At 40.7% G+C, this 24,396-nt stretch overlaps 3 protein-coding genes across 6 annotated transcripts; all 3 read left to right on the top strand.

Annotated features, from left to right (window-relative positions):
* Positions 1-272: 272 nt before the first annotated feature.
* Positions 273-4,323, top strand: LOC4352613 (probable inactive purple acid phosphatase 1). Of its 2 annotated transcripts, none has more exons than XM_015762813.3 (13): positions 273-391; positions 644-822; positions 925-1,016; positions 1,105-1,171; positions 1,293-1,415; positions 1,541-1,633; positions 1,792-1,921; positions 2,363-2,444; positions 2,525-2,657; positions 2,762-2,967; positions 3,042-3,167; positions 3,256-3,565; positions 3,800-4,323. In XM_015762813.3, the coding sequence occupies exons 2-13, from the start codon at positions 661-663 to the stop codon at positions 4,109-4,111; spliced, it is 1,836 nt and encodes a 611-aa protein (XP_015618299.1). In that variant the 5' UTR covers positions 273-391; positions 644-660; the 3' UTR covers positions 4,112-4,323. The 2 variants fall into 2 exon arrangements, with proteins under 2 accessions (XP_015618299.1, XP_015618297.1); XM_015762811.3 differs by lacking the exon at positions 273-391 and adding an exon at positions 499-530.
* A 1,517-nt stretch (positions 4,324-5,840) lies between these two features.
* LOC4352612 (probable inactive purple acid phosphatase 1) lies at positions 5,841-9,663 on the top strand. Of its 2 annotated transcripts, none has more exons than XM_015763192.3 (13): positions 5,841-6,099; positions 6,181-6,353; positions 6,461-6,552; positions 6,654-6,720; positions 6,811-6,933; positions 7,079-7,171; positions 7,327-7,456; positions 7,670-7,751; positions 7,841-7,973; positions 8,082-8,287; positions 8,361-8,486; positions 8,554-8,863; positions 9,107-9,663. In XM_015763192.3, the coding sequence occupies exons 2-13, from the start codon at positions 6,198-6,200 to the stop codon at positions 9,410-9,412; spliced, it is 1,824 nt and encodes a 607-aa protein (XP_015618678.1). In that variant the 5' UTR covers positions 5,841-6,099; positions 6,181-6,197; the 3' UTR covers positions 9,413-9,663. The 2 variants fall into 2 exon arrangements, with proteins under 2 accessions (XP_015618678.1, XP_015618677.1); XM_015763191.3 differs by having other exon boundaries at positions 5,960-6,099; positions 6,811-6,981.
* A 7,217-nt stretch (positions 9,664-16,880) lies between these two features.
* Positions 16,881-20,500, top strand: LOC4352611 (uncharacterized). Of its 2 annotated transcripts, none has more exons than XM_015762869.3 (5): positions 16,881-17,138; positions 17,324-18,263; positions 19,135-19,341; positions 19,422-19,558; positions 19,653-20,500. In XM_015762869.3, exons 2-5 carry the CDS (start codon positions 17,462-17,464, stop codon positions 20,403-20,405), a joined length of 1,899 nt encoding a protein of 632 aa, XP_015618355.1. In that variant the 5' UTR covers positions 16,881-17,138; positions 17,324-17,461; the 3' UTR covers positions 20,406-20,500. The 2 variants fall into 2 exon arrangements, with proteins under 2 accessions (XP_015618355.1, XP_015618354.1); XM_015762868.3 differs by having other exon boundaries at positions 19,644-20,500.
* Positions 20,501-24,396: the final 3,896 nt, after the last annotated feature.

Below are 24,396 nucleotides of genomic sequence, written 5' to 3'. Positions count from 1 at the left end.
TGTTGTTGGCTGAGTGCTGATAGCAGTGAGAATGGTCCACAGAGGATGCAGAATTCCATCATGTTGGTCAGTCACTCATCCCGTGTTTCACTCCAATTCAAAATCACCCGTGAGTGACTCGTCCATCATCTCCTTTAAAAAAATCTTATCACATATGTTCGCATGGCAACTTGGTACACTAACTTAATTGCAGGTTCGTTTCATATGGCACACACTTGCATGAACCGCAGAGAGAGCTATAATTATTGGAAAATAATGTGCTTGACTGACTCTGAAAAGCATGGTGTTTTCAGATACAGATGGCACTGACACAGTCAATGGATGTAAATGATCTAATTTCTAGACTAGCTGAATTCCAGTCCCACACCAATTTCGACTCGAATTTGAAGAGGTAAAGGATTCTCCTATGGACCAGTGTCAGCACGCATTCATACGGTCATACCTCAATCATTGGATGTGTGTATTATTTATATGATCACATCTGCATCCATTTCCTCCAAGGAGTTCTTGAAGTTGCTACCTTTTACTTGGTGCCTTGCTCTCTCTTTCTTGGAGATTGCTGCCGTCTATAAGGAATTTCAGATAGGAGGTGGATTCCAGGCTAAGTTCATCACTGACTCTGGCTGGGTAATTTTTTTTTCAGGTCTCTGAAGGAGGAGTATGATCAGGCTGTGGGTGGTGGTCACATGGCTGGTTCTTTGGGCCGCAGCTGCGGTGCACCCCGGGGAGCAGCCGCTGTCGAGGATTGCCGTCGAGAGGATGGTCCTTGCCGTCAACGAGTCGGCACATGTCAGGGCGTCCCCTTTGGTTCTTGGGCTGAAGGTCAGCTCCATTTCTCACCTACTGCCATGAGAATCTGCAGTTCTTCAGAGTTCAGACACAGTAATCGTTTGCTGAGTTGGTTGTGAATTTCTGATGCTACAGGGTGAGACCAATGAATGGGTAGAGGTAGAGTTCTTCAATCCAAACCCCTCCAATACTGACTGGGTTGGAGTGTTTTCTCCTGCTGATTTTAGGTAACATGAACTGAAATTTTCAGGTGAAGCTGAAATTTAGCACAAGTTTTGATAATTCTTTTTTGTTTCTTGTGTTGGATATTGTCAGTTCTGCAATCTGTGAGGCTTATGGTGTTCCACAGTATTACCCAATGCTCTGCACAGCACCTATCAAGGTTGCCAAGTTTTTTCCTGTTCCAGTTAATTAAGATTCAGATATACATTTTCTTAAAAAAAAATCAGATATAGCTCCTTGCCATGATTTTGACTTTTTTTTTGGTCTTCAATTAATCGCAGTACCAATATGCAAACTTCAATAATAATGGTTATAGTAAGTCTGGGAAGGGCAAACTGAAGCTTCAGTTGATCAACCAGAGGGAGGATTTCTCATTTGCTCTTTTTTCTGGTGGCCTCGAGAATGTAAGACCAAAAGAAAAAAAAAGATTCTTCTGAACTTCTCTTTCTATATTTATTTTTTGGAAGGAAAAAACATACATTTTTCTTTTCATATTCTCATGACTGAAGATAATTCACTCCTTTAATAGCCAAAGCTGGTTGCTGTCTCAAACAAGATCGCATTTGCGAATCCGAAGGCGCCTGTTTACCCACGTTTAGCTCAAGGGAAGTCTTGGAATGAAGTAAGTTTCCCAACCAATCTGGAATTAACATGAATGTTCAAGTTATTCAGCTAGTCTTTTCTAAGTGGACCAATGGAGCAAGAGTGTAGCTTTCATCATACAAGATTGATGTCTAAAAAAAATTCAAAAAAAAGGTGACTGAATTAGTACTGTGGTAGATGACAGTAACTTGGACAAGTGGGTACGATTTTAAAGAAGCAGTTCCTTTCGTCGAATGGGGCGCGAAAGGGGGACAACGGGTCCTTTCTCCAGCTGGAACATTAACATTTGACAGAAATAGCATGTGTGGTATGTCACTATATCCTGTTGAACATCAGATAGCTAAAGTTCGGTCTTCTCTCAAAAAGTAATACTCCCTCCGTTTCAGATTATAAGTCATTTTGACTTTGGTCAAAGTCAAACTGCTTTAAGTTTGACCAAGTTTGTAGGAAAAAAATAATAACATTTTCAACCCAGGATAAATTTATTAAGAGAATGTATTTAATTATTGATTGAAACTAATTTGGTATTATAAATATTACTATATTTATCTATAAACATAGTTAAATTTGAAGGAGTTTGACTTTGACCAAAGTTAAAACGACTTATAATCTGAAATGGAGGGAGTAGTTTAGAATTTATAATGCCATCATAACTTAATATAGTAGTGTGGTACGGGTAACACTGCATTTCTGTTCTCTGAATGTCATATCAACCACTTCATTTCAACGATTCAATCTACTAATGTAGGTGCACCGGCACGAACTGTCGGTTGGCGCCATCCTGGTTACATTCATACAAGCTACTTGAAAGAACTGTGGCCAGATTCACTGTATGTGATCTATCTTGCCGCCTCCTGAATTTCGACACATCCAGAAATTAAGCAGTATGGTTTACTTTGCAACATTTCAGGTATACTTACAGACTTGGCCATAGGTTACCAAATGGTACTCACATCTGGAGTAAGTCATACAGCTTCAAAGCATCACCTTATCCTGGGCAAGATTCCGTTCAGAGAGTAGTCATATTTGGAGACATGGGAAAGGTAGATATTGTACTATTTGTATCTGGTGTTCATTAACTGTTGAGCATGGTGTTCTGAAAAAAAACACAGTGATAGTGATATTCTTTCCTGATATATTTCCTCAGGCAGAGGCAGACGGTTCAAATGAGTTCAATGACTTCCAGCCAGGATCATTGAACACTACTTACCAGATCATCAGAGACCTGAAAAACATTGACATGGTTGTCCATATTGGGGATATTTGCTATGCAAATGGTTACTTGTCGCAGTGGGATCAGTTCACTGCGCAGATCGAGCCAATTGCTTCGACTGTTCCATACATGATTGGCATGTCAGTATCTCATTTCATTGCTTGTGTTCTTCCAATTGTTCTTGTCTAACAATTGTAAATGGGCACTTCTGCAGGGGTAATCATGAGAGGGATTGGCCTGGAACTGGTTCATTCTATGGAAACCTTGACTCTGGAGGAGAATGTGGTGTTCCTGCTCAAACTGTATTCTACACTCCTGCTGAGAACCGTGCAAAATTATGGTAATTCTATGGCTCAGTGTGGCTACATCAGTTGTTACAACTTTTGCCATTTCTGAATTTTACTAAAACAACTTTTATCCTTCTTCAGGTATGCGACAGACTATGGCATGTTCAGGTTCTGCATTGCTAATACAGAAGAGGACTGGAGGCCAGGGACTGAGCAGTACAAGTTCATCGAGCAATGCCTATCGTCCGTCGACAGGCAGAAGCAGCCATGGCTCATATTCCTTGCGCACCGAGTTCTCGGGTACTCATCCTGCACCTTTTATGAAGAAGAGGGTACATTTGAGGAACCGATGGGCCGAGAATCACTACAGGAGCTTTGGCAGAAGTACAAGGTTGACCTCGCCTTCTATGGCCATGTCCACAACTATGAAAGAACATGCCCAGTCTATCAGGTGTGTATCTAATTACCATTTGCTTCAACTCAAATTGCAGTTTTGCAGATTGAAAAGTTTTTATTCACTGTATGCACAAGTTTGTAGGACAGTACCTTATAATATATTTTGTTACAAAAAACCTAACTGATAGGTAGTATTGTCGGTAATGCTACAGTCAACATATAGTTAGCACACTCGACAATTGCATGTTACAAAATTACTGTACTGACTACAATCTTTGATTGATTTCAGAATAAATGTGTTGTTAGTGGTTCAGATCATTACAGTGGTCCTTTCACCGCGACAACACATGTGGTCGTTGGAGGTGCTGGTGCTGGTACCTCCGACTCAGAATTCACCACTTCAAATATCAAATGGAGTTACTACAGGGACTTTGACTACGGTTTTGTCAAGCTCACAGCTTTAAATCATTCATCCTTATTGTTTGAGTACAAGAAAAGCAGTGACGGCAATGTGTATGATCATTTCACAATCTCACGTGATTACCGAGACATCCTGGCTTGTTCAATTGACAACTGTCCTCGGACCACACTGGCTACCTAAAGCATGAACAGTTCTAGACAGGTTTACAGGTAGATTGATTGACAGGGCCTCAAAGAGCAATCTAGTTCCTGTACAAAGTCTTTTGGGACTATTCCAATAAATCATAATAAACACGGAATTTTCTTGACTGCGTACTTTGTTTTGTTGTACCAGTAGATGAAATTCTGAATGTAATTTGCTCTTACTTAATGATAAATAGGTTCAGCATGTCAGCCAATTCCAACAATTTGCAGTGTTCAGGGTCATGGCGAGGAAAGTCGAGATAAGTAATGAATGAAATCAAGCATCACTTCCCACTAGGAATATAAATCATCTTCTGAATCTGAAATTCCAATTTAAAGAAAACAAGTACTGAGATCCTTCTCTTTCTATTAAAAAAATCCTAGAAAAAAATAGAAAACTTAGAAAAGATTAAATGCACCAACTGAACAACCACTAGAAAACTGTGGTTTGTCTTTAGGTTCCATGCCAACATTATTATGAAATGTAAGGTTTGCAATTATTATACCAAAATTATATTATCTATCTACATGGGATTATCTAGAGCCTAGCAATAATAAAATATATATGCATAATTTCTAGTAGTAAAAGACATTGGAATAAAAATATTCCATCCCAATACAACCCTTTTCCTAACTAGAACAGCCCCTGTTTTTGAGTGTACCCCAATCCCACCTTCTTTGAGAATCAAACATAGGGTTTGCTGACATCGATGTGATAGCATTCGATTCATATTTGAAAGCAATTTCAAATGGTCCTGATATTTTAGATATTTTCAGTTTATCTAATAAATTAGCAATCAAGCATTGACTTCAGAGAGTGTGCTACATCAGCATTGTGGGTGTTAAGGGTATAAATGTAAGTGAGAACGGTGCCGTAGCCTAGTGGTTGGAGCGCTACCAGGGTTTGGACTGGCCTGCGTTCAAGTCTTGTCTCGTGCGTGTAAGTATAGGTGTAATAGTGGTTGCAAGGGTAATTTCTAATCTTTTGTACACAATATATTTTTTTTAACCCTAACTCAATGGATAAACAGTTCAATCCTCATTTCTTTTAGTTTCAAAAGAAAATAAATCCCCATCTCTCTCTTCTCTGATTTAACTATAGGGATACAAGTAGGCCTATGTGGGTTAATGGGCCAACCCACTTAAATGGACTGTACATGGGTTACATATGCTGGGCAGCTTGCATCCTTGAGGGATAGATTCTTATAATCATGACTATATACTATCCTGTAAACATCAAGAAAGGAATTGTTACCACATGATTGTAGTATCCCATGATGCAAATGGAGAATCTATCCGCCTTCCAAATGCATACAATATTTGGAAACTTCCAAGTGCAGATAATTATTGGGTGTACTATGGCCGTGTTTAGTTGTTTAGGTGTAAAAATTTTGAAGTATACGGATACACATTTGAAGTATTAAACGTAGACTAATAATAAAACAAATTACAGATTCTGCCTATAAACTGCGAGATGAATCTATTAAGCCTAATTAATTTGTCATTAGCAAATGTTTACTGTAGCACCACATTGTCAAATCATGGCGTAATTAGGCTCAAAAGATTCGTCTCGCAATTTACATGCAATCTGTGCAATTGATTTTTTTTGTCTATATTTAATGCTCTATGCATGTGTCCAAACATTTGATGTGACAGAATTTTTGGAAGTTTGAAGGGAACTAAACACAGCCTATACTTGGCTGACTTTGAAAAGCTGCAGCTCTCCTATTCAGATGACACTAACAAAGTCAATAGATTTGGGTCTTTCTTGATGCACCTGTGCCAAGTCCCAATCTGAATTTCCGGTGTTCAGTTCTACATCGCTTCTGACTCGCAATTTGGTTTCTTAGGTGCAGGGAATATTCTCCTATGCCCCAGTATCAGTACACATTCCTACCTCAATGATTGGATTGAGATATTTATTTATGATGATCACATCTGCACCTGTTTCCTTCAAGGGGATATTAAAGCTGCTGCCTTTTCTTGGTAGGAATTTCAGGCAGGCAGGCGATGAATTTTAGTCTTTTAGGCATAGTTCATCACTGATTCCGGCCGGGCAATTTTCAGGACACTGAAGGAGGAGTATGATCAGGCTTTGGGTGGTGGCCACATGGCTGATTGTCTGCGCGGCGGCGCACCCCGGTGAGCAGCCGCTGTCGAGGATCGCTGTCGAGAGGACGGTCCTTGCCGTCAACGAATCGGCGCATGTCAAGGCATCGCCTTGGGTTCTTGGACTGAAGGTCAGCTCCATTTCTCAGTTCACATCACTGTTATTAGCATTTGCACACTGAATCACAGATGGTTTACTGACAGTTTTGGGTGGTGCTTCTGAATTTTGATGCTGCAGGGTCAGAACAGTGAATGGGTAGAGGTAGAGTTCTTCCATCCAAGCCCCTCCAATGACGACTGGATTGGAGTGTTTTCTCCAGCTAATTTTAGGTAACAGGAAATCAAACTGAGTGAGCCTTTTTCAGATGCACCTGAAATTTTAACACGAGATTTTCTTTTTTACTTTTTGTTTCTTGTTTGGATATTGTCAGTGCTGCAATCTGTGAGCCTGAAAACAAGAGGCAGCGTCCCCCGGTGCTATGCACGGCACCTATCAAGGTTACTAAGTTCTTTCCTGTTCCAATTAATTAAGATTCAGATATAATTCCCTGATAGTATTCAGACTTTCCGATATCTTATTAATCGCAGTACCAATTTGCAAACTTCAATAATGATGGCTATAATAAGTCTGGGAAGGGCTACCTGAAGCTTCAGTTGATCAACCAGAGGGAAGATTTCTCATTTGCACTCTTTTCAGGTGGCCTATTGAAGGTAAAACAAAAATGGCTTCTGCTGAACTTTTGTATACAACACCTGAAGGTTATTTCTGAAGATACATTTCTCACATTTTCCTTCTTCTTTCTTTTTGGAAGAAGTTACATTTCTCATGTCCGAAAATAATTCACTACTGTAACAGCCGAAGCTAATTGCAGTCTCAAACAAGGTCGCATTTGCAAATCCAAAGGCGCCTGTTTACCCACGTTTGGCACAAGGGAAGTCTTGGAATGAAGTAAGTTTACCAACCAATATGGAACTGACATGAATGTTCAAAGTATTCAACTAGTCTTTTTGAAGTTTAACAATGAAGCAAGAATGTACTTTTCGTTATGCGAGAGTTCTGTCTTAAAATAATCTAGAAGGGTGACTAAGGAAGTATTATTGTAGATGACAGTCACCTGGACAAGTGGATACGATATTAAAGAAGCTGTTCCTTTTGTCGAATGGGGTGCGAAAGGAGGCCGTAGTTTTCTTTCTCCAGCTGGAACATTGACATTCGACAGGAATAGCATGTGTGGTATGCCACTAAATTTTTATTTTTTATTTGTTTCAAGATGAAAAATAGTACTTTTTTTTTTCTGAAGAAGTACACCAAAGTGGAAGTTCAGAACTTACAATGTCAACAGAACTGAAAATATGCATATCCAGTATAGTAATGTAGTACTAATAACACTGTATTTCTGTTCTCTGAATATCATATCAACCAGAGAGTTTCAATCTGCTGATGTAGGTGCACCGGCACGAACTGTTGGATGGCGCCATCCTGGTTACATTCATACAAGTTACTTAAAAGATCTGTGGCCAGATTCACTGTATGCGATCAATCTTGACTGTTTAACCTCCTCTTGAATTTTGATACATCCAGAAACTAAGCAGTATGGTTTACTTTGCAACGTATCAGGTATACCTACAGACTAGGTCATAGGCTACCAAACAGTACACTTATCTGGAGCAAGTCATACAGCTTCAAAGCATCACCTTATCCTGGACAAGATTCTTTGCAGCGAGTAGTCATATTCGGAGACATGGGAAAGGTAGATATTGTGTCAATTGTATAATTGTATCTGGTGTTCATTTCACATAACTGTTGGGCATGGTGTTTTGAAATTACAGTGATATTATCTTGTGACATATTTCCTCAGGCAGAGGCAGATGGTTCAAATGAGTTCAATGACTTCCAGCCAGGTTCACTGAACACTACTTACCAGATCATCAGAGACCTGGAAAACATTGACATGGTTGTCCACATTGGGGATATTTGCTACGCAAATGGTTACTTGTCGCAGTGGGATCAGTTCACTGCACAGATCGAACCGATTGCTTCGACTGTGCCATACATGATTGGCAGGTCAGTATCTCATTTCAGTGCTTATGCCCTTCCAATTGTTCTTGCCTTGACTAAATATGGGCATTTTTTGCAGTGGTAATCATGAGAGGGATTGGCCTGGAACTGGTTCTTTCTACGGAAACCTTGATTCCGGAGGAGAATGTGGTGTTCCTGCTCAAACTGTATTCTACACTCCTGCCGAGAACCGTGCGAAATTCTGGTAAAGTGGCTCAGTATGGCTGCAGAAATTGTCTGAACATTTTAGTAACAGAACAGTTGTCCTTCAGGTATGCGACAGACTACGGCATGTTCAGGTTCTGCATTGCCCATACAGAAGAGGACTGGAGGCCAGGGACCGAGCAGTACAAGTTCATCGAGCAATGCCTATCATCTGTCGACAGGCAGAAGCAGCCATGGCTCATATTCCTTGCTCACCGCGTTCTTGGGTACTCATCCTGCTCCTACTATGAAGAACAGGGTACATTTGGGGAGCCGATGGGGCGAGACACAATAGAGGAGCTATTACAAAAGTACAGAGTTGATCTTGCCTTCTATGGTCATGTTCACAGCTATGAAAGAACATGTCCAGTTTATCAGGTGCATATCTCATTACCATTTGCTTCAGCTCAAACTGTGATTATGCAGATTGAAAATTTTGTATCCACTTTGTACTCAGTTATGTATGAAAGCATTTGAAAAGTCTTCCTTTTTTGTTTCTACAAAATGCAAACTGATAACTAGTATTTGCCGGTAATGCTACAGTTAAAATTACCGTTAGCACACTGACAATTCCATGTTACAAGCAATACTAGACTGACTACAATCTTTGATTGATTTCAGGGTCAGTGTGTCGTTAACGCTTCGGATCACTACAACGGCCCATTCAAAGCGACGACGCATGTGGTCGTTGGAGGTGGTGGTGCCAGCCTTTCAGAATTCACCACTTCAAAGATCAAATGGAGTCACTACACAGACTTTGACTTCGGCTTCGTGAAGCTCACGGCTTTCAATCATTCATCCATGCTATTCGAGTACAAGAAGAGCCGCGACGGCAATGTGTATGATCATTTCACAATCTCACGCGATTACCGGGACATCCTGGCCTGCTCAGTTGACAATTGTCCTCGGACCACACTGGCTACCTAAAGCATGAACGGCTCTAGATGGGTGAGAATTGAGATTGGTTTGATGTGGCCTCTTAGAGAACTGTAGTTGCTGCACATTAGTTCTTTTTGGGACTGTACCAATAAATCTAATAAGCACAGAATTTTCTTGGCTGTGTATTTTGTTTTGTTGTAGCAGTAGATGAAATTCTGAATGGTTTTTGCTCTAACCTGGACACCTGATGATGAATAGGTTCAGAATGTCAGCCAGTTGCAGTGATTTACAAAAGTTCAGGGCTTGGCTGAGTAAAACTGAGATAAGGAAACGAGTGAAATTAAGCATAACTTGTCATTAGGAATATAATCTTATTTTGAATCTGCAGTTGCAGAGAAAACAAGTTCTTGAGCTCCTTCCTTTTTTTTTTGAGGAAATGACGGAGAAGGACTGCCAGAATATATTAGGAGAAACAAAAGTTATGTACATGCAAACATAAAAAGGCAAAGAAAATAAAGAAAAATAATAACAGGACAAACATTGTCGCCGGGGGATACCCGTAGACCGGATATAGAGGGTATTGGGGTCCGTTGATACGAGGATCTACGTAGTACGACATCAAGCAAACAGAAGACAAGGATTATACTGGTTCAGGCCCCTTGATAGGTAATAGCCCTAATCTAGTTGATATGGGATTATATGATGGAAACCATAGATTACAAGGGAAATAGCGGAACTCGATGATACCGACGAGACCGTAGTCGAGTTGGTTCGACTAGATCTCCCGGCAACTTGGCTCCTACACACTCCGGCTCCGTAGGCTGTGGTGGATGTGTTGGCGGTAAGATTCGATGCCTTAGGTCCTGCCTAGGGGGTCCCTTTTATACCGCGGGTCAGTTTATCTCCAAGTAGAACTCGGAGATATCGGACCCCAAACGATATGGTAACGACCCAGTCCTATCCGAGTAGAACTCCTTCCATCCGTAGATGTTATCCTTATCACGTGATGGATTTCCTTAATGTATACGGAAACTATCCGTATGCGCGCAGGTATACCTTATCGGTATGTAGCGTACGTCCAAAGGTAGAGGGTATACCTTATCCGTAACCCTGACAAACATCAAGGGGGTTGGAAAGCCGTGTGGCGCAGATCGAGATCCTGCAGGATTAGGGAAGCCACCCTGTCGATCGTCGTGCATAGTTTTTGGAAAATACGTTGATTCCACTCCAACCAAATGTTTCACCAAGAGGTGATCAGGCACCCTAGAGTTCTTTTTTGCTGGGGTTTTGGTCTAATGGCTGAGAGCAAACTCCACCAACTTCTTAAATCTAAGGTGTTAGGCAAAGTGTTTTGACCTAAACCCTTCCAAACACAAGTCTTATTCCACACATCGATGGTGAAAGAGCATTCTTTGAACAGATGAGCAGTGTCTTCGAAAGCATCCCTACAAAGAGGGCAAATCCAATCGCATGGCTGGTGGCATTGAAGAAGATTTTGCGCGGTTAGAGTTTTTTGGTGTAGAATGAGCCAGCCAAGAAAACGATGTTTTGGCTCAGCAGGAGCTGACCAGATTTTCGCAAAATCAGTGGTGGCGAAGATGCCCTGAAATTGCAACAAGTATGCGCTTTTTGAGGTGTAAATTCCATTAGATGAGAACTTCCAAAGGATATCATCTGGCAGACTTGGAAAGAGTTGCACGTTCTGAATGAGGGCGCCTAGAGAAATCAATTTATGGATCTCCTCAATTGTAGTAATTTGCCGAAAGGAGAAGATCCAATTATTGCTAGTTAGCTCGTGATGCACTGTATTTCTTTTTCGTTTTGCTAAGCTGAAAAGCCTTGGAGCAAGGTTTTTGGGCATTGGTTGGAGAGCCAGTTGTCATCCCAAAACAATGCTTTTTTTCCATCTCCTAGCACGATCTCTGTAGCAGCTTAGAAAAGACTCTTGTCAACATTGTCACAAGTCAACTCTGAGCCCAACCAAGGCTTGTTTTCCTCCTTTGAACTGAACCAAAACCATCGAAGACGAATAGCTCTAGAGAACTTGTTAAGGTCTAAAATTCTGAGGCCTCCTAAATTTTTCAGCATGCAAACTATGCTCCAGTTAACTAGGCTGCTTCCTAGGCTGACATTGTCGGGGTCGTCTCCTTTCCAAAGGAACGCTTTGCGAAAACGATCAATGCGTTTGATAACCCACTTAGGTGTTTGGATTCCTGTCATATGATAAATTGGAAGAGCAGCGAGAACTGATTTAACGAGAGTTTCACGTCCTGCTGAAGTGAAAAACTTTCCTTTCCAACCCGGTAAGCGTGCACCAAATTTGTCAATCAAGGGAATGAAGTCCACTTTCCTTAGTTTGCGCGTGTGCAGCGGCAAACCTAAATAGGAGCAGGGGAAAGTTTTTATCGACCCCGGGAGAACTTGCGTTATATCTTGAACATCCACCCCCTCACAAGCTATTGGGAAGATTTCGGTATTTTCAACGTTGGTGTGCAGACCGGATGCTCTGGCAAACCCAATTACGTCATCTTGTTCCGAAGCCAAAACGTTGTAGGACTTCCAATAGGAAAGGCTAGCTTACCGAGTCCAATGCTTTTGAAATGTCGACTTTGACAAAAAGGCATTGTTTTTTTGTGCCTATGCAAGAATTTTACCATGTTTTGGATAAAGAGAAAATTATCATGAATAGCTCTTTTCCTCACAAACACACTTTGATTATGAGAGACCAACTTGTTTATTCTCATGCCAATCTATTTGCAAGAATCCTAGTGATGATTGTTTGCAAAGCTATGCATTAAACTTATAGGTCTGTAATGATCGGCGCTGGAGGTGTCCCCTATTTTAGGGAGGAGGCTGATGTGCGCCGAATTCAAATATTTTGTGTTCAGGTTCCAAAACCATTGAACCAAATCACCTTTTACAATATCCCATGCCACCTTGAAGAAACCACCAGTAAAACCATCAGGTCTCGGGGCCTTCTCTGCCGTGGCATTAAGCTCTTCTTCTGTTATATTTGTCTCCAGTTCAGAAAGGTCGAAAGAGGGAAAGTTGATATTTTTCCCAATTTAGACCCAAATATCTTGGTTGGCTTGTGCCAAATTCGACCGACAAGATACGATGCAGTTCTGCATGCTTGTCATGGGCGGAAACTGCAATTCCATTGGGGGTGGCTAGGGATTGGATGTAATTTTGCGGCGTCTGCAGTTAGCTTTAAGGTGGAAAAACTTTGAGTTTACATCGCCCACTTTTAACCAAGATAATCTTGCTCTTTGTTTGATACTAATTTTGTTTAGAACAGAAAGACCCAGCACTTTGACTTTCAGGTCGGCTAGTAGAGATCTCTCATCAGTTGAAAGCAATCTTGATTCCTGGGCCACATCTAACTGGAAAATCACTTCATTTGCAATGGCTAACTGGAGTCTGATATCCCCAACTTGCAATTTGCTCCATCTTTTTAGATCACGTGCAAGATGGTGCAATTTCAACCGCATGACAGAGAAGGGGTTAGAAGCAAGTAGCTGTCTTTCCCAGGAATTTTTTACCACATCCATAAAACCCGGGATTTCCAACCAGTAGGATTCAAACCGGAAGGAGACATTCCGCTGTGGTGGGTCACTGCCCAACAGGAGGCTCCTTCCCTTTTCATTTATTTAAAAATGTCCTATTAAAAAAACTAGGTAAGTGTCATTTATTTTGTTGTGATTTGTTTTATCATTAAAGGTGCCTTAATCATTACTTTTTTTCACATTTACACTAATTTTTTAATAAAACAAATAGTCAAATCTCACTTCCAAAAGTAAACAGCATCATTGACGGAGCGTGGGGCTCCTCACCGGGAGACCGCGTAGGCCCCCCTTTGCCGGTTCGGCCGGGGGCCCTGGGTGAGGTTCTAAGCTCCTGGTCTGTGTGAGATGAAGGTTCGCGAGAGTGGAAACACACAAGACACGGGCGATGTATACAGGTTCGGGCCGCTGAGAAGCGTAATACCCTACTCCTGTGTTTTGGTGGATCTGTGTATGAAGAAGCTACAAAGTGCGAGCCAGCCCCCGATTGTTCTGGGATCCGAAAAGATCATCCCCCTTCTAAGTGGGCAAGGTCCTCCTTTTATACCTCAAGGGGATACCACATGCACCCTCTCTCTCTTTTTGTGTGGGGACTTATCCTCTCTTTTCATAAATGGACGGAGATTTGTATGGTTGCTGTCTGAATGACCTTCTGATGGGACGGCCCACACCTACCTCCACTTCCGCCGGAAGCAGGCGCGACGTGGGAACATGGCTGTCTGCTGACGACATGACCAGTGTCAGACCGGTCACAAATCGGTCATTCTTGTCCACCACGCGTCAGTTTATCAATCTGCATGTTCGCCCCTCTTCATACAATGTCTTGCTTATAATGGTTAGGATGAAGCCTGGCATATATCTGACCGGAATCAACGTGCCATCTCCAGGAGCTAACACGCCGGCTCCGGCTAGGGACGAGTGCTTGGAGGCTCTCGTCCTGACGGGATGGGGCGAGGCGTGCGTCAGACCGCCTGTCGCCACCTAACCGACGATTTGACCGGTCTGTGACTGATCACAGACCGGATAAACGAGCGCGCTTCACTGCGTTTCATGCGGCGTGACGCGCTCGTCCAAACCGCAATAAATGCGGTTAGGTGAGCACCGCTGCACTCACCTAACCCATACACGCGGCGCAAAATCCACAAGGGGTCGGGGCGCCTCGGCCCTCGGGGCCGAGACGGGAGCAGTCCGACCCCTCGGGGAGACAAAGAGAAGGGCGGCCGTATCACCCTCGGGCCCGACCCCCCCGAGGGGGTTAGGCCACGTGGGTGATCGTGTCTGCCTCAAGTCTCTAAGTCATGATACTCCCGGTCCCATGTCACCGACAATCATATATAAAAATATAAAAATAGAGGGACTACATCCTTGCATTTTTTTATTTTAAGCTCCATGACAAAATTACAACGAAATGTATGGTTTGCAATTTTTCGTTGGAACCCGATATTGCTGTCTATCATACTGTGTGGCGCAAACAGTACATTATATGCGGGCCAAAGAAAATAACCAAACCCTTATCTTGTCTTGTGAGGACAAGGAGAAGTCCATCTACACAAAAGGTCCAAGAAAGGGAAAAAAAAACCAAACAAAAAAGGCCACATTATTTGGCATTTTCCAAAGGATGTTTTATCAAGGAAAACAACATGTATACAAACATCATCAATCAACATCCTATGTACCCATTTTCTTGTCAGACATTCCCAGCCAAGCTTTGTTTAGTACTGTGGATATCCAAGCTCTTTGCTTGTTTTTGCAAGCCTTACACACAGAGTTTACACATGTAATTGCTTATTAGATGCATAAAATTTGTATTGAAAGCCAAAGTGCTAACCAAAAACATCACCGATCTAGTATAGAATTTCTATGTGTATAACTGAAAAATTGCTAGATACAAGTACATTCATTTCATAATGGTTGGAGAAAAAGGCTATCAATCAATGTTCAAGTAACCATTTTAGCTTTAAGAAACATGTGGGCCTTCATCAGTTGATGGAATTCAATATCCATACATTTTGACGGCTGGGATTGAAGAAGATTATCTTTTCCTTTGGCTAATGATGTAAAGGCCAAGCATCCCTTTTCTCTGTCCCCCAGAAAACAGGCCCAGTTCTTGGATACTGTAAAAAAAAAGGACATTGTCAAAGGGAGGGAAAGTCAGTAGTATCATATATTGAGAAACGAGTTTAAAACTATATTGAGAGAGAGAGAGAGAGAGAGAGAGAGAAATGCAGGAAAAAGAAGGATGCTCTTTATTTATGGTGAAAAAAATTATAGAATGGAAAACTGCGATTTTTATGTGCAGTTTAAAATACGATTTGACCAAATGTTAAGCTAAGCGTGTTCTCAATGTTTTTGTTGAAATCATTATTCAGTAATAGTATGTGTATGGAATAAAAAAAATGGCACTCTTGTTTTAATGTATAAATGATGTGAAAGATGATAATTTCCAATAAACTAACTTGTATGGCGTGAAATGGAACGAACACAATCACAACAAAATGTGTAATGTAAACAAAAATCAACATGAAGACAAAGGAACAGGGAATATATTGTTCTTTTTAGAAACATGGTGAATATACTGCCATTACTATGTAGCATCAATGTACAAAATTTGCTAAACTAATGAAGACCATTTCTATGAGCTCTCTGAGTTGGACCATAGAATTCCAGATTTGTTAATTAATTTAATAATAATAATAATAATAATAATAATAATAATAATAATAATAATAATAATAATAATAATAATAATAATAATAATAATAATAATAATAATATCCAGTCAAATCCATGTTTTTACGTCATCTCTTGAAAACTTCTCTAAGAGTATATCTTGTAATATATATTTTAACTCGGAAACTTCAAGGGTATCGCTTGAAGCGATAAGTTAAAAAGGAGAATATCAAATTAATCCGCTAGTAATAGGAGCATTTTCTTTTGTAATTTTTTTACTTTTAAAAAGTCAAAGCTATTTACTATAACACATTTTATCATCATTTCAGTATTGGGTTGATTATAATACAAGATCTCTCAAATTTTGCCAGACTAGATCGATTTTTGAAGCAGCCATGAATTTATAAGTTTTTATGGCTAAAATATGTGCCAACACAGAGTAAATTCAGATACCCTATTGGTTATACCCAATCCTCCTCTAGGCCTTTTTATTGTGGCCTGCGTGAATCGTGGTCTAAATGGCTGTAAAATAAAATCAGCTCACAATGCGCTCGAATTTCCCCTTTTAATCCACTTAGATTATGTTTATCTTTTTTAGAAAAAATAAAGAGTAAATTGCATTTTGCACTGAGTAAAGCGCACCCGGTCTCACTTTACACCAGGTGCTAGTTTAGCACGTACTTTTAGTTTATACCAGGTTGCCTTCAAATAAATTTCAGTTAACACCGGGATACATCATTAAACCTATAAAAATTTCATGAAATTTTATATAAAATGAATGAAACTTTGTGAAACATGGTCTATTTTTTTTTAAAAAAAACATAAGGTCCACTCGTGATTTATAAATAATTTCCTTCAGTTATATGACACAATCTACTGCTACCTCCGTTTCAGGTTACAAGACGTTTTGACTTTGGACAAAGTCAAACTGTTCTAAGTTTGTAGAAAAAATAAAAATATTTTCAACCCAAGACAAATTTATTATGAAAATATATTCAATTACTGATTTAATGAAACTAATTTGGTATTGTAAATATTAATATATTTGCCTCAAACTTGAAGCAGTTTAACTTTGATCAAAGTCAAAATGTCTTATAACTTGAAACGGAGGGAGTACAAAATAAAAACTATTTTTATATATCCTGATGTAAAATAAAAATATATAGTAAACCCGGTGTAAGTGCAAAATACTATACAATTTACTCTAAATTAAATGTTTTTATGTTTTTTTTTCTGTTTTGGGGTGTTCTTGTTGCCTCTTTCGGACCAACCCAAACCCCCCCAAATCTCACTCCCCAAATGCCTCCTCTCCACTGATTCCTCTCCGCCGCCGCCGCCGCCTCGCTTCCTCGTCGCCGGCTCGCCGCGCCGGCGGCAGCATTGTGAGCCTCCCTCCCCTCCCTGTGGCTGTGCCTCCCCCGGTGGCCAGCCGCCGGCCTTTGGCAGTAGTCCCTGCGCGGCGGCGGGCCGGCGGCGAGGCTGGTCTGGACGCGGCGGAGGCGACTCCGTCCTTCCATCTCGGCTTCGAATCGAATTCGAAGGTATCCCCTCTCTCCCTCCTCCACCACCGCCGCCGCCGCCGCCGCCGCGGCGTGGACTGGGAATCAATCCGGGCTTGGATTGGTTTCGTTTCTCTCTCTAGTGAAACCCTACTAGCTTCTTCAGGATTTCTTTGATGGGTGCGTGGTGTAGAAGAAGTAGAACTAATAACATCTTGTGCTTGCAGAGAGAGAAAAATTTGGGGGGTTTGAGCTGAGCTGACCACCACGTCTAGGTCAGGTCCACCCCCCTGCTGTTCAAGCTGTGGAGTGAGGAGATGCGTCTACTTTTGCCAAGGAATTAGCGAGGCATTGCCAGGTTTCCGATGGATAATAAGCATCATAAGAATGTTGAGGCAGGGAAAAGCTCATTCCACAGGATGGTTCTTGGGCAGCTTGTTGGGGAATTCGGTTTCGACGAGGAGAATGTTCCTTGCAATACTCCGAGAAGCTCGGTTCGCTCGCGGTTCGGTGCTTCGGCTAGCAGAATCGTCGCGTCTACTAGCGGTGCGTCAGTTAGCCCCGGTGAGTATGTCAGAGATCCTGGGTCCATATTGAGCCTGCAGCCTTGGATCTTTAAGAGGAGTGGCTCTCAGAAGAATGAGGAAAAGATGATGCTCGCAAGTGGTAGTAGGGTTGTTGGTGAAGGCAAGAATCTGATGGATTCCTTTCGAGATGGCTCGGCTGTTGAGGTCTCTCCAAGGAGCCCTGGTCTTGGTTCTGGACCTGGGAGAGGTCGAGGTGCTCTTAGGAGCAGACGGTCGCGTAGGCACTTGATTAGGCCACTCGTGCCGATGGAGAATTCCTACATTCCTCAACTTTATAGTGCAGATTTTGAAATTGATGAGTGCACGTTTGGGCCAGCTCCCTCCCCCGCTTCTGCTAGGCCGTTCATCGTAACAGATGGAAGGAGAGTCATTAGTAAGTCACGTTATCAACCAGTGCCTGTACCATTTCATATTGGATTTGAGAAGGAAGGGCGTCGAAACAGCTCAGAAATGGTGGAAAGTGTAATTGGGATTGCTCCTCTACCTGAGCTGAAGAAATCAAAAAGGGAGAGGCAGGGATCACACAATGGAGGGATGGGTTTGTCTGCTTTCGAGAGTAGTAAGCCATCAAAATCAACAGGTAATTTCAGCATCATGCTGCAGTTATTGCAATACAATAAACACATAACTCCATATTCTAAATATTTTTTCTCCTCATGTTTCTGTCACCTAGAATACTAGATAAAATTCATTGGATCAAAATAGGTCAGTGTTCCTTGGAGTTGATCCTCATATGCTCTGACATGTCACAGTAAGCACAACTCCTGAATTTTTGTTTTCAACAGAACACTTTTATTAGGTTAAGTGTTGCAATTGATGAAGTAAAACTTTTTTTTTTCAAGTGAGGTCAATTACATCGTTCTTAAAATAAATGGAAACCATACAAATTAGGCTACCATGCCTATTAGAGTTTGGCTATGTTATTCATTGGTTTTCTGAGAACCCAGACACCCAGTTCTTTGTCCTGTGTTTCTTGGCTCAACCACATAGGAATAGGATAGGAGACTTACATCTATCATCTGATGATGTGGTCAACACTGACATCTATGCCCCAGTGCTATACTGGAATGCTTGCAGTGGCTCTTCTGTTGAACTTCTGTTCGTTGTGATGAGATTAGTTCAATTATTATGTGCTTCACTTATGCACTACTCTTCTCAAGTCAGTTTCCAATGTTTAACAATGTTCTCAGTGGTTTAAAATGTATTGATGATTATTTCAAGAAATTGTTTAATCTGTGCTCATTACTTTGTACTCTGAGAACTAGAGCTCTTAATTGCTGAGATAATTTAGAAGAGATTACAGTCCATTTATCATCGAGCCTTGTATGTCAACATGATTTCGTGGGCATTTGTCTCTTCTGATGTCCTCTTTCTCAAACCCAAGTAAAGCCTATTAAAGTATCATTTTTTAAGCATGAATTACATGCTAAATACATACATTTGATCTGCAGATTTACTTGCTCGACTGCGCATATTCTCTACTGGTGTCAGTATTGGTATTATATCATCCACTTTATCAAACAAGAATGAGCTTGATGCATTAAAGGGTACAGTGAAACGAATGGAGAACTTGATTCAAGATCTGCATGATGAGCTGGAGATGAGAGAGGGTTTAACTGTAAAGGAATTGCCTAATGAAATGTCTGTAAAAATTGATGGTAAAGTATCAACTACCAAAACAAAGAACTTTCTTTTACATACACAAACTGAAAAGAATTGTATTGTTTGTTAATGCTAGATGATGAGAGCAAAGCTCATGTAACTGATTCAGAGCCCATGAGCAAAATCGAAGAAGAGCTTGAAGCTGAGCTTGCGAGATTGGAATTAAATATAACTTCAAACTGCTTGAAAGAACAAACATTTGACTTCAGTGAGGTAACAGTTATACTGAAACATTATGCATTACATCTGAATGTGGCCACCTTCTACAAGTCTACTGAATAGATAATCACTTTTCTAGGTTGAACAGGATCTCATTGGAGATATTGTCCAGGGAGAACTGAAGATCGATACAACCCATTGTGATCTTGCTGACCACAGCAGTGAGAGTGCCCATGGCAGGGATAGTAGAGAAAGCTCCCCAGATTACACACATGATGCAAACTATCCTGTCTCACCTAGGGATCTCAGCCTCCGTCTCCACAAGGTAATCCAACAGAGACTCGAGGAGCGAATCAAGGAACTTGAGACAACACTTGCCCAGAGTGAGATGCAGACGCAGGTGCAAGTGATGGCCACCGAGCAGATCTTGTGTGAAAGAACCTGCTCAGACAGTGATTCTGGTTCTCCCAACCAGGAAAGTCCAGTGTATATACAAGAAACTAACTCCTTGGTAGAACCGTTCTGTCTAAACCTAGCTGGAGACGCGCTAGAGGCTTACGATGAAGCTTATGAGGAATTCATGAGAATTGCGGACTCCCCTTGCACCACAAGTACCAACGGGAAGCCTCAAGTTCATGAAGATTACTCGGTGGACCGCAGCTTGATCTGGGGCTTGGAGGATGGCAGTGCAAGGAAGCTGAAAAAAGTGCCCACTTGGGAGCGAATTTTAAAGAGCAGAGAGCCTAACAGAACTCAGGAGAGTGACGGAGATGATGAAGATGAATTTGAAGATGATGACCAGGATAGTAAGATGCTCATCCAACAGATTATAGAGAGAACTAAACAAGGCTCACCTGTACTAATTCATGCTCAAAGAATATTGTTTTCTGTGGATGATTAGATTGTTGGACTATATTGAATTAGAATTTAGTGCCAATTGATTGTTTAGAGAAAAAAACATAATATTATTCTTTTCATCATCTTCCGGTGATACAATTTTTCAATGTGTGTTATAAGCTCTGCTCTGCTTCTCTTGAAACACTTATCGATTTCAAAATGTTCTTATTCATTACCGGGTTGCGTTTAGTCCAGGGAGGACTGTGTTGCATCACTACAGGTAACGTTGACGACTAGTATGGCTAGAACACACAAAATACCGAATAATTTGAACGTTATTACAATTTTGATTTGACCATGTTAATTGAACAAGAGGTGTTTGAGGGCGTTTTAATATGGGTTGAAGGGTGTTTTAATACATGTATTCGAACAGGTGTTTGAATTCAATGGGTGAGTGTGTTTTACTATAAGTATTATGTAAAGATTAGAAGGTCTCACCCATAATAAATTAGAAAAGGTGTATGTTTGTGTGTCTATAAATTGAAAAGGAGTGATTGAAAAAGGTGTATGTTTTCGTGTCTGTATAAATTGAGAAGGTGTGTGTTTCCGCCCATGATAAATTGAAAAAGGTGTATGTTTTTGTCTCTGTATAAATTGAAAGGAGTGATTGAAAAAGGTGTATGTTTTCGTGTCTGTATAAATTGAAAATGTGTGTTTCTGTATAAATTGAAAGGAGTGATTGAAAAAGGTGTATGTTTTCGTGTCTGTATAAATTGAAAATGTGTGTTTCCGTGTCTAATCTTGTACACACTGATCAACTGGAACTTAAGATGAGATTGAACTAAGATGAAGGAGCCAATTGTGGTCTTGTACCCACTCATCGATTGGAACTAAGATGAAGAAAGGAGCCAATTGTGGTCTTGTACCCACTCCCAAACTAAGATGAAGAAAGGAGCCAATTGTGGTCTTGTACCCACTCTCACTCATCGATTAGAACTAAGATGAAGAAAGGAGCCAATTGTGGTCTTGTACCCACTCATCGATTGAAACTAAGATGAAGAAGCTAATGTCGACATCACTACTCCTCTGACAGCCTAAAACACAAACAACATAAATTAGATTTAAAAATATGAATGAATTTCTATTTTATACTATGATAATTCATAGGAAAAATAAGTAAAATGGGCTGATTGACAGATTCTTACCAGTAGATTTGTTTCCCACAAATATCCCATACCCTGAAACAGCTGTAGATAGAAATATGAACGTCAAGCCCATCTCCCAGAAATAGCACTCTCTTTCTATATATAATCTTCTTACAAGCAATTAGTTGAAATCATGCTAGAACTGTGCAGCTTCCATATAGGAGATGTGACCTTCACAATTTCATTATAGTTTGAAGAGTCACTCAAGAAGTGTGATGTGTGCATTATGTCCATTGTTGTTGCCATGATGCTTGCAGGTGCAGCGGCTCTCTCCGATCTACAAAGCAAAATGGAAATGATATTAGTTGCAGCATCCAAAACATGTTCTAGTGCATAGTGCATGATAATGTTGTTCAGTTGTTCTTGTGTTGGTTTAACTTTTGCTCGCTAATTCTGATTGTTTGTTTGCAAAATATCACCCTGAATGCTCCAAATGAGTGGGAAAGTGGCATGGGTTTGAATCTTTGCTCGGATAATTCAGATAATCTTGGGAATATATTGCAACAATTGGCATGCTGAAGTGATGCCAATTCCTTTTTTTTTCTCTAGGCCGAGGAATACACCGGCCAAACTTTTATTAAGCAAGAGGAGATAGTTTACAACAGGCCAACACACACTCAAGCCAGGGTGAAGAAGCCCCGTTGCCCACTAATGCCTTAGAGCAGGTACAATAGCAGGCCCTGCTATTAGCCAGCTATAAATATATTTTAATGAGATAAAATATGAGAGAGAAGAGCAGCGGGCTACAGATCTGTACCCAGCTGCAGCACGGACTCCAAGACGCAGTGTGTGTATGACAGGTGGGACTATATATTAATAGTATAGTAAGCAACTATTGTATATATGAATTGGCTATTAGATTGGTTATAGATGAATTGGAGTTAGTAGTGGGCTATACTATTAAACTTGCTCTTAGGGGCTGAACTATAGGAACAGAAAACTCGGTGAATTACTCACAGCGCACTTCGCAACCCCGCCGACTTTCTAGTCTTTCGTTCCTCTTTGATGGTTGTGCACACTTGCATGACGGATGCTGCCTTCCATTCGAAAATACGGGCGTTGCGCTCCCACATCAAAAGTTTTCCTGTCATGCTTTGTCACCATCTTGCGAGCCACACACCACCAGGTAGCGAAGCCAGATGTCGGAGTTGCGCATGCGAGTCCTTAGGTGCATCCGGACTCAATCCCACACTTGTTGTGAGAAGACGCAAGCTTAGAAGATGTGGGTACATCGTTGGCAGAAAGATGACATCGGGGGGCTAGGGATCAGGATCCTCTGCAGTCGAAGTCACGTGACTTTGTCACTAACATATGAGCCTGATGATCCCTAGGCCCACATGTAAGTGACAAAAGTATCGTGCATTTGACTGTAGAGGATCTCAATCCGGGGGCTAGGTGCCAACCTCAGCGCTGCAAATCGTTCGTTGTGAGGCAAGCGCCCCGCATCACACAAAATATTGGAGAACTTGCATCTCGCCGGAATTTTTTTTATTTTGTTTCGATCAAATTTTCAACGGTGCGATCTTCTCCCGTGAATGTATGAATGCAGGCATGTAGTGGCACCCTTAGCCCGTTCAATTCCAAAATCTTGGTTCACATTTTAGGCTGTGTTTTGTTGGGCCGGCCCTGTTTATAAGTAAACAAGTAAACAATTGTGGCCCTTGTCTATTTTAGCAAACTGCTATAGTATCATTTGTTCTTTCCTTGTCTTGTGCAAGGCTCCTTTTTATCTACAGGCTCAAGCTTAACACTTTGTTAAGGCATTGGATTATAGCCTGATACTTGTTGTTCTATTCAAGAACAAAATAGAAAAGTAGATGAACCTAAAATGGACAAATGAAATGAAAATGAAAAGGCCAAAGAAAAAAATGGCACCAAGCAAACTTACCAATCAAGAAGAAGAATGCAAAACCCAGAATCTAGAAAAAATACTAAATCTAGAAAAAAAAAACTGTAGTGAAATCTAATTTTGATGCATTATGTGTAAGTGCTATGTAACTGAATGTAAGTACATTGTAACTGAGTGTAAATGCTCTGTAATTGAGTGCAACTGTAAGTTGGATATATAGGAACACGAATTTTAATGCAAGATCCTACGGACGAAAAATTAAAAGATAAGAGCCCAAAAATCTATCGTAAGTGAAATAGTAAAACCGACCAACAGAAACAGAAAGAAAATGGAGGGAGCAGTAGAGTTTACTCATAGCTTTTCATATCACGTAGCTGCAAAAATAATTATGGTGGCAAATTGACTAACTTTTAAAAAAAATGGTGACATATTTATAGAAAATCCGTTGGTTAAATTAATTTAGAGTAAATTTTACAAAACTACATGTTTTATGGTTCAAATTGTAGAAAACCACACATATTTTGACACTTAGCATTTAAGTACATATATTTTGGTAGTTTAGTTTTACAAAACCACACTATCGATGAATGGATTCACCCGTGAGATAACATGGTTGTTCCATCTAGGATGAGGACGTGACATCCTATTAATTTCGTGCGATGGCTGGTAATAGGATGCCATATCCTCGTCCTAGATGAAATAGCCACGTCATCTCGCGGGTGAATCCATTCATCGATAGTGTGGTTTTGTGAAACTACACAACCAAAATATATGTACTTAAGTGCCAAGTGTCAAAGTGTGTGTGATTTTCTGCAACTTGGACCACAAAACGTGTAGTTTTGTGAAATTTACTCATTAATTTAACCAGCGGATTTGCTATAAATATGTCACCATTTTTTTTTGTTAAAAGTTAGTCAATTTTTTTTGGCCATAGGATATACATTAAGATTCGTGCTATTTTCATATCACGTAGTTGCAAAAACAATTATGGTGGCAATTTA

Source organism: Oryza sativa, chromosome 12 (assembly GCF_034140825.1).
Source record: "Oryza sativa Japonica Group chromosome 12, ASM3414082v1".
Taxonomy (NCBI): domain Eukaryota; kingdom Viridiplantae; phylum Streptophyta; class Magnoliopsida; order Poales; family Poaceae; genus Oryza; species Oryza sativa.
This window is presented reverse-complemented; position numbering and strand designations above follow the sequence as displayed.